The 12939-nt window shown below is 37.8% G+C and overlaps 1 protein-coding gene across 1 annotated transcript in view; it reads left to right on the plus strand.

Moving 5' to 3' along the window:
• RTKN2 (rhotekin 2) overlaps positions 1-12939 on the plus strand; it is a 127763-nt gene that overhangs the window by 37687 nt on the left and 77137 nt on the right. Inside the window, exon 4 of the mRNA XM_068982337.1 lies at positions 3154-3209. Coding sequence (XP_068838438.1) covers positions 3154-3209 — 56 coding nt within the window. The remainder of the gene's footprint in view (positions 1-3153; positions 3210-12939) is intronic.

Raw genomic sequence — 12939 nt, forward strand, 5'->3', positions numbered from 1 at the left:
TCATTTTATTTACCTACAGGCAGAAGTATGTTAATAAAATAGTTAAAAATTTGTCTTTTATATTTTTATTTGTCTTTTAAATTAGCTTTTACAAATCTTACCAAAATAATTCTCTAAACCAGGTTGATAAGAATAAGTTACACTGTTATATAGCTGTTCTTTTGATTGAGTGATTTTTATGGTTATTTGCTTTTTCTTCAGACTGGCTAATTGTAGCATTTAGAATTGGCATTAACATTGCAGATTTTAAAGCAAGTATTTATTTAACTGTAGCAAACCATTAGCTACAGTAGCACATTGTTAAATAGATAATGTTTAACAATTTTGTTGTCAATTTGGATTAATTAGAAAACATCACGTTTTAGCACACTAAATAGCAATTGAGTTATTTGAATTGAAAATAATTCAAGCTTCTGAAACATGAGGCTGGATTACTTCATCTCTTAATTTTTTAAAGGCAGACTTAATTATTCTGTAAGATTATATGGTTAATTGGATTTATATTATGGGGGGTTTCCCTGGTGACTCAGACAGTAAAGCGTCTGCCTGCAATGCGGGAGATCCGGGTTCGATCCCTGGGTCAGGAAGATCCTCTGGAGAAAGAAATGGCAACCCACTCCAGTGTTCTTGCCTGGAAAATCTCATGGATGGAGCCTGGTAGGCTACAGTCCATGGGGGTCACAAAGAGTCGGATACGACTGATTATATGGTTAATTGGATTTATATTATAGTTTGATAATATTTGTGTATAATAAATTTGTTGACTAGTCCTGAAAAGGACTTTTCTATGCAGGTAATTTACAGTTAGGGGAAAAAAGCTATACCCTTGCCAAGTGGTTGAATAATTTAGAGTGGGAAAATTTTTTTGGTAAATATTCAGCCAGTTGCTTTTGGTGTTTCTAGTATTTTAGAATTTCACTTGTCTGCCAAAGCCTTAAATTTAATCCAATTTAATAATGCCTAGTGGATTTAAATTTTAGCGTAATCTATGACCTATTCCATAATACTGAAGTTACTCACTGTATTAGAGCTTCCTTGTATTTTTTCACTGAAATAAATATTTTGAAGAATTTATGCATTGCTCATATAGGAGATATTTTTAGAAATATTTACTTACAAATGCCAGCCAACTGTGTTTATACTGTGTTTCTTGTACCAATTTGAGGAAATTGAGATTTGTGTTTGATTTCTAGTTGGCCTTTCAGTATATAATTTCACAACATAGTAGACTATTCAGTTGAATTTTTCACTCTGATGACCTAATAAGCCAGCTGGTATTCCCCAACATGACAAACTGAACTTGTCTATGAAATATTGAACTTGACTCTTTAAAATTTATGATTCAACAAAACATTATTTTGAAATAATGAGTACTTCTATTTTTCACTGAGTGAATTCCCTGTTTTAATTTAAATACCAGTGTAACCACAAAATTATTAGATAGGATCCTGAGAATTTATGGCTTTAAGTCTACTATATTACTTAAGTTATACTTAGTGCTAGATTCTATAAATTCTCTATATATAAATTATATAAATACTATATATATAAATGTCCCGTATAGGCTTACTGACCTTAAGTACCTCAGTAAATTATTTTTGCTCCTTTGGAATATATTTCACCTGTAATACTTACAGGCTTAATCCAATAAGAGAGTTAAACAAAAAGTAGGATGATATATTTTGTTTTAAAATTTGATGCATGGTAATGAATATTATGTGCAGGCTTTTTAGCAAGGCTACTGACGTGTGCATAGGATGTGTCATACTCTTCTGAAACTTAGATACACTTCACACTCCTACTCAGTCTTTCTCCAAAAGCCCTTTTAGAATCAAAACAGTATTCAAATGAAGCTTCTATCTTATCACATACTTGAGGTACCTAATTAAATTAACTGGCAGTTAATTGGCTAACCAAATTGAATAGAGACAAAACAAAAAAGAGTGCACAGAATACTCCTGGATACATTGCTCTAGAAATGGAATGCTAATCTCTAAATGTAGGTTATTTATTAGGAAACAGGATATTGGAGAACTGTTTAGAGATGGGATTGATTTGGTGTAATGGAAATAGAATCCCTTGGACTGCAAGGAGATCCAACCAGTCCATTCTAAAGGAGATCAGTCCTGGGTGTTCTTTGGAAGGAATGATGCTAAAGCTGAAACTCCAATACTTTGGCCACCTCATGCAAAGAGTTGACTCATTGGAAAAGACTCTGATGCTGGGAGGGATTGGGGGCAGGAGGAGAAGGGGACGACAGAGGGTGAGATGGCTAGATGGCATCACCTACTCGATGGACGTGAGTCTGAGTGAACTCTGGGAGATGGTGATGGACAGGAAGGCCTGGTGTGCTGAGATTCATGGGGTCACAAAGAGTCGGACACGACTGAGCTACTGAACTGAATGGAAATAACTATTTTGAAAAAAAAATTATGATAATAGTATAGTCTACATTCAAACCTGGAAGTGTCTTATATCCCAAGAATTTCCTCTGAGACATTTTCTATTGTCATGGTAATGTTTTCCTCTCCACATTTATTCTCTGTAGAGGGCCACTCCCTTCCTTTGCCACCTTAGTTAATTTATTGTTTTGATATATGCTTAGTGTTTAAAGCTTCAGGGAAATAAATTACAATATTACTTGCACATGAATATGTAGCAGAGAGTAATTTTTTAAATGTTTGTTGGAGATTTTATAGGGATAATATACTCTTTGGTGGCAAGCTCATGGTTAGAAAGTTTATTTATTAACTTTTTCAGATGACTGTAATCTGGTAAGCTAGAAATGTAATTTATGAAATGCTTACCCAAGATATACTTCCTAGGACTTGTGTAAATATGGCATATCTTGTTTACAAATGTAAGAGGTCACAAAAGACTTTCATTGTAGAGTAAGCTAATATGCAATCATCAGGGAAAGTACAGGTTATATAAAAAAATCAGAGAGAATGGCCCTATTTCTTTTAAAGGCAGCTAGCTGTTGACTAAACATCACAAAATTTGAGTCAAATAGTTTATATTAACTGGAAGTCATTGTTATTCCAGGATATGTGTTTATTTTTAGTATTTAGGCATTTAAGAAAGATTGTTAAAACAATTGCTAATTAGAGAAGATCTTTGTTTTTTCATTAGGTTTTTATTTTCTTTTGACAGTGAGAATTTTGAAAGTAAAGAACGGACAGCTTGTAGAGGAAAGATTGCCATTTCAGGTATGCTGTAATGGATTATTTTTATATTGCTGAGTAAATTCTATAAAGTAACTTCCTAGAGTTAGTGGTTTTTAAAAATTCCTTATATCCATTTTCATTTTTCATTTTATTTTGCATACCTCTACCAGAACATTTGTTCTAAAATACTGTTTTCATCATTATGCTCTACATTTGTGCAGAATATTACAGTCTGAGAAAACAGATTCATGTATATTATATACATTAATGTAATTTTCTCTTCAGTGCAACACTGTGAAATAAGCAGGGTAGTTCTGTTTTTCTACAGACTCAGAGGTTAAATGACTTCCTGTAAGTGGTTGAGCTGGGCTACAAACTCAAGTCTTTTGGCTCTCCATTCCTTTTCTGCTCGGAAGTTTTGATGCCGCTTTCTTTTAATGTTTGTCTACTTTGAAATTTCCATGAGGGTTGGAACCGTGTTTGCTTTGTTTGTCACTGTATACCCAGAAACTAATACAGTGCTCAGACGTAGTTATTATTCAGTGAATGTTGATGGGATGGATGACTGCACTCTGTTGCCCATAGGATAGAGAGTAGACTCTCCCCCACCAGAGTTTTATATTTTGATCCAGCCATTTTTCCTTGAACTGTATATAGTCCATGGGGTTGCAAAGAGTTGGACACGACTAAGTGACTTTCACGCTCACAACTATTTTTCTAGTCATATCGTCCACTATTCCTATACATAAGCTGGCTGTATTAGCCATATACTTTTCTCTGTGTTCTGTCAATACACCCTATGCTCCTGACCCCCAGTTAACTCTTGAAATAACTATAGTATCTTCAGGATCTATTAGCTCATCTAAAAGCCTTCCCTGTTATCATTCCCCTAGAAACGATGTTTTCCTTCTCTGGATTCTTAATGCAGTTAGGAAACCCTGTACCACTAGATGGCACTTACGCTGTGTTGTCTCAGTTTCTCCAAAGTGTTTAAGGAAGCTAAAGACAATGGCTTTGGAGATACCACAGATTGGAGCGAATAAGTACATGACTGACTCATGTGTATGCTAGTTAGATAATGTATCTTTTATAATTATTATCTCACTGATACATTTTAGAAACAACAGACCTCCAGCAGTCCTTAAATAATAACTAGGCTGTCTCATTGGCTGAAAGCCTTATTCTCTTAGCTCCAGGAAGCCTGCTGCTGCATGGCAGGCCATGTCACCCAAGGAACTGTTTTTAGAAATGTCTTCATGATAAATAAAAATTCTACTACAGGACGGGTAGAGCTGAATTTTACATATGACATAATTGTCCTAAACCAGAGGAATTATTCTTAGCAGAAATTCTTCAGAAAATAACTATATATAAAAATCTGTTATTTCCTGTATAGTTATTTCTGTTTTCCTCTTTGAAATTATGACATGAGTGGAATAAAACATGTTTTATATGTTATTTATGCTTCTGATGCCAAACATAGCACTTTTACATATTATACAGTTGTTAACTATGTTCAATAAATTTTAAAGTGAAAAAACAAAATATTATAGATTTTTAAAGAGGATTCTAAAAATACTTAAATATAATCCTTAAATAATTAAATATAATTCCTTGCTTATGCTGTAGTGCCACTCAGTGTGTTAAATTGTTGTTGAAGACTGAATGCCGTGATAGTTAGCCTCTATTGTCATTACATAATAGGTTATTGACTGCTGCAGTTCATGAAATTAGCATTAACTGTCCAATTAGAAGAGTGTTTAAATAAAAGCATTTAAGAAAGAAAACTGTTTTCTTGACCATGAATACTTGAGTGTAGAAATTAATCTTATTTCATGTGTTCTTTTATTATAAATGATAATTTTAAATTAAGGAGCCAAAATTCTCAGAAAATGGGATACATTTTCTTCTACAAAATTTCTTCTCATCTTTGCTTAGGCTTAATCATATCGTGTCTGTGTGTTCGCAAAAGATAAAAACAAAGAATGTTAAAAATGAATTCATCTTTATAAATCCATTTTATTTTGATATGGGAATGAAAATATGACTTGTTTTGATCAAAATGAATATTTGCAACAAAATTTCATAGTGTTTCATTGTTTTCCAGAAGATACTTGGGTTTTCTGTTTCCAGCTTAACTACGCACTGGCCAGATCTTTCAGTTCAGTTCAGTTCAGTTGCTCAGTCATGTCTGACTCTTTGCGACCCCATGAATTGCAGCACGCCAGGCCTCCCTGTCCATCCCACCAGCTCCCGGAGTTCACTCAAACTCACGTTCATCGAGTCGGTGATGCCATCCAGCCGTCTCATCCTCTGTCGTCCCCTTCTCCTCCTGCTCCCAATCCCTCCCAGCATCAGAGTCTTTTCCAGTGAGTTAACTCTTCACATGAGGTGGCCAAAGTACTGGAGTTTCCTCTTTAAAATCATTCTTTCCAAAGAAATCCCAGGGCTGATCTCCTGTAGAATGGACTGGTTGGATCTCCTTGCAGTCCAAGGGACTCTCAAGAGTCTTCTCCAACACCACAGTTCAAAAGCATCAATTGTTCAGCGCTAAGTTTTCTTCACAGTCCAACTCTCACATCCATACATGACCACTGGAAAAACCATAGCCTTGACTAGACGGACCTTTGTTTGCAAAGTAATGTCTGCTTTTCAACATGCTGTCTAGATTGGTCATAACTTTCCTTCCAAGGAGTAAGCGTCTTTTAATTTCATGGCTGCAGTCACCATCTGCAGTGATTTTGGAGCCCGCCAAAATAAAGTCTGACACTGTTTTCACTGTTTCCCCAACTATTTCCCATGAAGTGATGGGACTGGATGCCATGACCTTCGTTTTCTGAATGTTGAGCTTTAAGCCAACTTTTTCACTCTCCTCTTTCACTTTCAGCAAGAGGCTTTTTAGTTCCTCTTCACTTTCTGCCAGAAGGGTGGTGTCATCTGCATATCTGAGGTTACTGATATTTCTCCCGGCAATCTTGATTCCAGCTTGTGCTTCTTCCAGCCCAGCGTTTCTCATGATGTACTCTGCATAGAAGTTAAATAAGCAGGGTGACAATATACAGCCTCATTGTACTCCTTTTCCTATTTGGAACCAGTCTGTTGTTCCATGTCCAGTTCTAACTGTTGCTTCCTGACCTGCATACAGATTTCTTAAGAGGCACGTCAGGTGGTCTGGTATTCTCATCTCTTTCAGAATTTCCCACAGTTTGTTGTGATCCACACAGTCAAAGGCTTTGGCATAGTCAATAAAACAGAAATAGATGTTTTTCTGGAACTCTCTTGCTTTTTCCATGATCCAGCGGATGTTGGCAATTTGATTTCTGGTTCCTCTGCCTTTTCTAAAACCAGCTTGAACATCTGGAAGTTCACGGTTCACATATTGCTGAAGCCTGGCTTGGAGAATTTTGAGCGTTATGTTACTAACATGTGAGATGAGTGCAATTGTGTGGTAGTTTGAGCATTCTTTGGCATTGCCTTTCTTTGGGATTGGAATGAAAACTGACCTTTTCCAGTCCTGTGGCCACTGCTGAGTTTTCCAAATTTGCTGGCATGTTCGGTGCAGCACTTTCACAGCATCCTCTTTCAGGATTTGAAACAGCTCAACCGGAATTCCGTCACCTCCACTAGCTTTGTTCGTAGTGATGCTTTCTAAGGTCCACTTAACTTCACATTCCAGAATGTCTGGCTCTAGGTGAGTGATCACATCATCATGATTATCTTGGTTGTGAAGATCTTTTTTGTACAGTTCTTCCGTGTATTCTTGCCACCTCTTCTTAATATCTTCTGCTTCTGTTAGATTCATACCATTTCTGTCTTTTATCGAGCCCATCTTTGCATGAAATGTTCCCTTGGTATCTCTGATTTTCTTGAAGAAATCTCTAGTCTTTCCCATTCTGTTGTTTTCCTCTATTTCTTTGCATTGATCACTGAAGAAGGCTTTATCTCTCCTTGCTATTCTTTGGAACTCTGCATTCAGATGCTTATATCTTTCCTTTTCTCCTTTGCTTTTCGCTGCTCTTCTTTTCACAGCTATTTGTAAGGCCTCCTCAGATAGCCATTTTGCTTTTTTGCATTTCTTTTCCATGGGGATGGTCTTGATTCCTGTCTCCTGTACAGTGTCACAAACCTCCATCCATAGTTCATCAGGAACTCTATCAGATCTAGTCCCTTAAGTCTATTTCTTACCTCCACTGTATAATCATAAGGAATTTGATTCAGGTCATACCTGAATGGCATAGTGGTTTTCCCTACTTTCTTCAATTTGAGTCTGAATTTGGCAATAAGGAGTTCATGATCTGAGCCACAGTCAGCTCCCTGTCTTGTTTTTGCTGACTATATAGAGCTTCTCCATCTTTTTTTTGCTGCAAAGAATATAATCAATCTGATTTTGGTGTTGACCGTCTGGTGATGTCCACGTGTAGAGTCTTCTCTTGTATTGTTGGAAGAAGGTGTTTGCTATGACCATTGTGTTCTCTTGCAAAACTCTATTAGCTTTTGCCCTGCTTCATTCCATACTCCAAGGCCAAGTTTGCCTGTTACTCCAGGTGTTTCTTGACTTCCTACTTTTGCATTCCAGTCCCCTAGAATGAAAAGGACATCTTTTTTGGGTGTTAGTTCTAAAAGGTACTGTAGGCCAGATCTTTAGGAAAGTTAAAAGAATAATTGAGGTTTATCCTGATTATTTCTGCTAAATGTAAAAAAATTGCACATGTTAAATAGGCAGACTACTAATTCAAATACTAAAACCAAATCAGTTCACAAAAGTAACTTGGATTTCACTTTTGAAAATGACAGAACTTCTAGGACCTAATAACATCAATTTAGCTATTCTAAATAGTTTCAACAATAAAATGCCGATTAAGACATTAAAAAAGAAGGTAAGAGTACAGTAAACTAAAATTGAGTCAATCATTTGCAAGAACGTGGAAGGAATTCTACTCTTTGACACTGAATTTAAAAATAATTACTAACTGATACATTTTTTTTGCCATCTGATTAGTACATGACCACCTGGGAAATATATAAGAAATGTCCACCTTCTCTTCTTGAGGATCTGACATAGCTAGGCATGGGAAAGGGCAAACTGACCAATAGGCTATGGTTGTATGGCAAAAGAAGCAAGGGTCCAATGTCCCTTCCAACCTGGTGTAAATAGTTAATATCACCCTGGAGGAAAAAGAACAACTATGAAAAAGAGCAGTTGTGAAATGCAGTGAGTCATCAACTATGGTCAAGAAAGTAGCAAGCCCTTTGACAGGACATCAGTGAAGTCATAGACAACAATAAAGGCAATCCTGTTAAAATCAAGAACAAAATAGCATTGTGTATTATATCAATGTTACAACAGAGTTTTAGAAATTCTAGCTAAAATACTAAGAATGAAACCTGAAACTACTGAAAAGATACAGATAAATTAAGTACTATTTGAAGATAATAGATTGCAGACCTAGAAAATAAAGGTAATTTACTGAGACATTTACCAAAAGTGGTAGTTGCTCTCAGAGTCAGCAATAACTAGTTACAAAATATGATGGCAAAAGTTATCTCCTTTACAATAAGATCAGCAAAAAAACAAATAATAAATATCCCAAGAATAAACTTAATAAAGATGTAAGAGTAATTGTATTATACTACTCTATGTAAATAGCATATTTGTAAAGTTAACAATTCCCAAGTGTGTACTCAGTCACTCAGTTGTGTCTGACTCATTGCGACTCTTGACTGCAACCTGCCAGGCTCCTCTGTCCATGGGATTCTCCAGGCAAGAATGCTGGAGTGGGGTGCCATTTACTCCTCCAGAGGTCTTCCTAACTCAGTGATTGAACCTGCGTCCCCTGCATTGGCAGGCAATTCTCTATGACTGAGCCACCTGGGAAAGCCCATTTTGGATAATAGAATTCTGATAAAACATTTTGGAGGGGGGATTCTGACACAGTATTTCTAAGATTTACTTAAATTAGCAAGTGAGAATAATATGTTTTCGGAAGGGTATATTTCTGATGGTGAATCACTGTAGATGGTGACTGCAGCCATGAAATTAAAAGACATTTGTTCCTTGGAAGAAAAGCTTTGACAAACCTAGACACTGTATTAAAAAGCAGAGACGTTACTTTGCCAACAAAAGTCTGTCTTGTCAAAGCTATGGTTTTTCTAGAAGTCATGTATGGATGTGAGAGTTGGACTATAAAGAAAGCTGAGTGCCTAAGAATTGATGCTTTTAAATGGTGGCTCTGGAGAAGACTCTTGAGAGTCCCTTGGACTGCAAGGAGATCAAACCAGTTAATCCTAAAGGAAATCAGTCCTGAATATTGATTGGAAGGACTGACACTGAAGCTGAAACTTCAATACTTTGGCCACCTGATGCAAAGAGCTAACTCATTGGAAAAGACCGTTATGCTGGGAAAAGTTGAAGGCAGGAGAATGGGACAACAGAGGATGAGATGGTTAGATGGCATCACCAACTCGATGGATGTGAGTTTGAGTGAACTCCGGGAGTTGGTGATGGACAGGGAGGCCTGGCATGCTGTGGTTCATGGGGTCGCAAAGAGTCAGACACGACTGAGCAACTGAACTGAACTGATGATGGTCAGCCACGTAGAAGATACATAGTCTTTGAAGTTTAAAGTACCTCTCCTAAGGACTGGGCTAATGATTGACTCCTTATTTTAGTTCTACTGGAATAAAATGATAACAGGAGTATTTTCCTGTACAAGATAAAAGGTCATGTAACATGGAATTTAGTAACTATTGAGACAAATCCAACAGTTAATAATATAAAATTCTAGCCAGCATGTGGTTTTGTGTAAGTATAAGATTATCATATAGAAAGGAAAGGAACTGTAAAGAAACAGACTGTGTTAGAGATCTAGTCAAGTGCCCTCCTTTTACAAATTAGAGACTGAGACTCAGTCTTGTGACTAACTTGTCCAAGCCACTTCTTAGTTCAGAACCAGCACTGATGCTTGAGCCTGACTCCTGTGCTGGGCTCTTATTTACCATACCCGTGTTCTCTCACTTTATAACTTAATCATATTATTTATTCACTACATTTTTCCTTTAAATTTGGAAAATTAACAAGTAATGAAATGTCTTCTGCCCAACAACTCTCTAGTTTTTCTCAAAAATGAGCATAATGAGAACAGGATGTAGTTCATAACATTAGAGCACTTGCTTAGCTTCATTAAGGTTAAGAACTTTACACAGGAAAAAGTTTACTTTACATATAATTCAATTTGGCAAACAGAAACCTTACATAAAAGTTACAAACTTTAAAACCTCTTTAGTCCATATCATAGTAACTTATGTTGTGAAATGGTTTCTATACTCTTGACATTTTCTTCAGATAGACAGTTTTCCAGTTTTAGCTGCCTTATAAGAGCTTCCAAAGACTTCGGTCTCCCTAGAGTTTGTTGTTCCTGTAACTCAAGGAGTGTTAGCTCTGTGTGTGTGTGTGTGTGTGTGTGTGTGTGTGTGTGTGTGTGTGTACATGGAAGAACTGTATAAAACAGATCTTAATGAACTGGATTATGATGGTAGTCGCCCAAAGCCAGACATTCTGGAGTGTGATGTCAAATGGGCCTTAAGAAGTGCTGCTGTTAATAAAGCTAGTGAATGTGATGAAATTGTAGCAGAACTATTCAAATCCCAAAGGAGGATGCCATCAAGGTTTTGCATTCATTATGTCAGCAAATCTGTCAGACCCACAGTGGCCACAGGACTGGAAAAGGTCAGTCCTCATCCGAATTCCTAAGAAGGGTAGTACCAGAGAATGTGCTGACCATTGGACAGTTGCACTTATCTCCCATGCCAGTAAGGTGATGCTTAAAATCTTGCATGCTAGGTTTCAGCATTATGTGAACCAAGAACTTCCAGATGTCCAAGCTGGGTTTAGAAAAGGAAGAAACTAAAGTGCCAACATTTGCTGAATTATAGAGAAAGCAAGGGGATTTCAGAAAAACATCTATGTGTTTCATCAACTACACTAAAGCCTTTGACTGTGTGGATCATGACAAACGGTGGAAAGCTCTTAGAGAGATGGGAATACCAGACTATCTTACCTGTCTCCTGAGAAGCCTGTATGCAGATCAAGAGGCAACAGTTAGAATCCTGTATGGGACAGCTGATTAGTTCAGGATTGAGGAAGGAGTACTGCAGGGCTATCTGCTGTCACCCTGTTTGTTTAATCTGTACACTGAGCACATCATGAAAAATGCTGGGCTGGACGAGTTATAAGCTGGAATCAAGATAAGTGGGAGAAACATCAACCTCAGATATGCAGATGATAACCACTCTAATGGCAGAAAGCAAAGAGGAGCTAAAGAGTCTCTTTATAATGAGGGTGAAGAATAGTGAAAGAGCCAGCTTTCACTGGCTAACACTAAACGTAAGACTAAATATTAAAAAAACTAAGATCATGGCATCTGTTCCCATTATTGCACAGCAAATAGAAGGGGAAAATGTGGAAGAAGTGACTGATTTCCTCTTTTTGGGCTCCAAAGTCACTGCACATGGTGCCTGCAGCCATGAAATCAGAAGATGGTTGCTTCTTGGCAGGAAAGCTATGGCCAACCTAGACAGTGTGTTGAAAAGGAAAGACATTACTCAGCTGACAAAGGTCTGTATAGTCAAGGCTGTGGTCTTCCCAGTGGTCACATACAGTTGTGAGAGCTGGACCTTCAAGAATGCAGAATGCCAGAAGTTGATGCCTTTGTACTGTGGTGCTGGAGAAGACTCCTGAAAATTCCTTGGACAGCAAGGATATAAAACCAGCCAATCTTAAAGGAGATCATCCCTGAATATTCACTGGAAGGACTGATGCTGAAGCTGAAGCGCCAGTATTTTGGTCATCGGATGCCCACAGATGACTCATTGGAAAAGTCCCTGATGCTGGGAACGATCAAGGGCAAAGGAGAAGAGGGCATCAGAAGATGAAATGGCTGGACAGTATCACTGATACAATGAACATGAACATGGGCAAACTCTGGGAGATCGTGAGGGACAGGGAGGCCTGGTGTGGTGCAGTCCATGGGGTCACAAGCATCTGACACGACTGGCTGGCTGAACAACCAAGGTTTCCCTGGTGGCTCAGATGGTAAGAATCAGCCTGCAATGCAGGAAAACTGGTTTCAATCCCTATATATATTCTTTTTCATAATCTATTCCATATAAAGTATGAATATAGTTCCCTAGTATAGTCCTCTATAGTAGGACATTGTTTATCTGTTATATATATATATATATATATATGTATGTATATCAGTTCAGTTCACTTCAGTCACTCAGTCGTGTCTGACTCTGCGACGCCATGAATCGCAGCATGCCAGGCCTCCCTGTCCATCACTAACTCCCGGAGTTCACTCAGACTCATGTACATCGAGTCAGTGATGCCACCCAGCCATCTCATCCTCTGTCGTCCCCTTCTCCTACTGCCCCCAATCACTCCCAGCATAAGGGTATTTTCCAATGAGTCAACGCTTTGCATGAGGTGGCCAAAGTACTGCAGTTTCAGCTTTCGCATCATTCCTTCCAAAGAAATCCCAGGGATGATCTCCTTTAGAATGGACTGGTTGGATCTCCTTGCAGTCCAAGGGACTCTCAAGAGTCTTCTCCAACACCACAGTTCAGAAGCATCAATTCTTCAGCCCTCAGCCTTCTTCACAGTCCAACTCTCAAATCCATACATGACCACTGGAAAAACCATAGCCTTGACTAGATGGACCTTTGTTGGCAAATTACTGTCTCTGCTTTTCAACATGCTATCTAGGTTGATCAT

This window comes from Capricornis sumatraensis, chromosome 10 (assembly GCF_032405125.1).
Source record: "Capricornis sumatraensis isolate serow.1 chromosome 10, serow.2, whole genome shotgun sequence".
Classification (NCBI taxonomy): domain Eukaryota; kingdom Metazoa; phylum Chordata; class Mammalia; order Artiodactyla; family Bovidae; genus Capricornis; species Capricornis sumatraensis.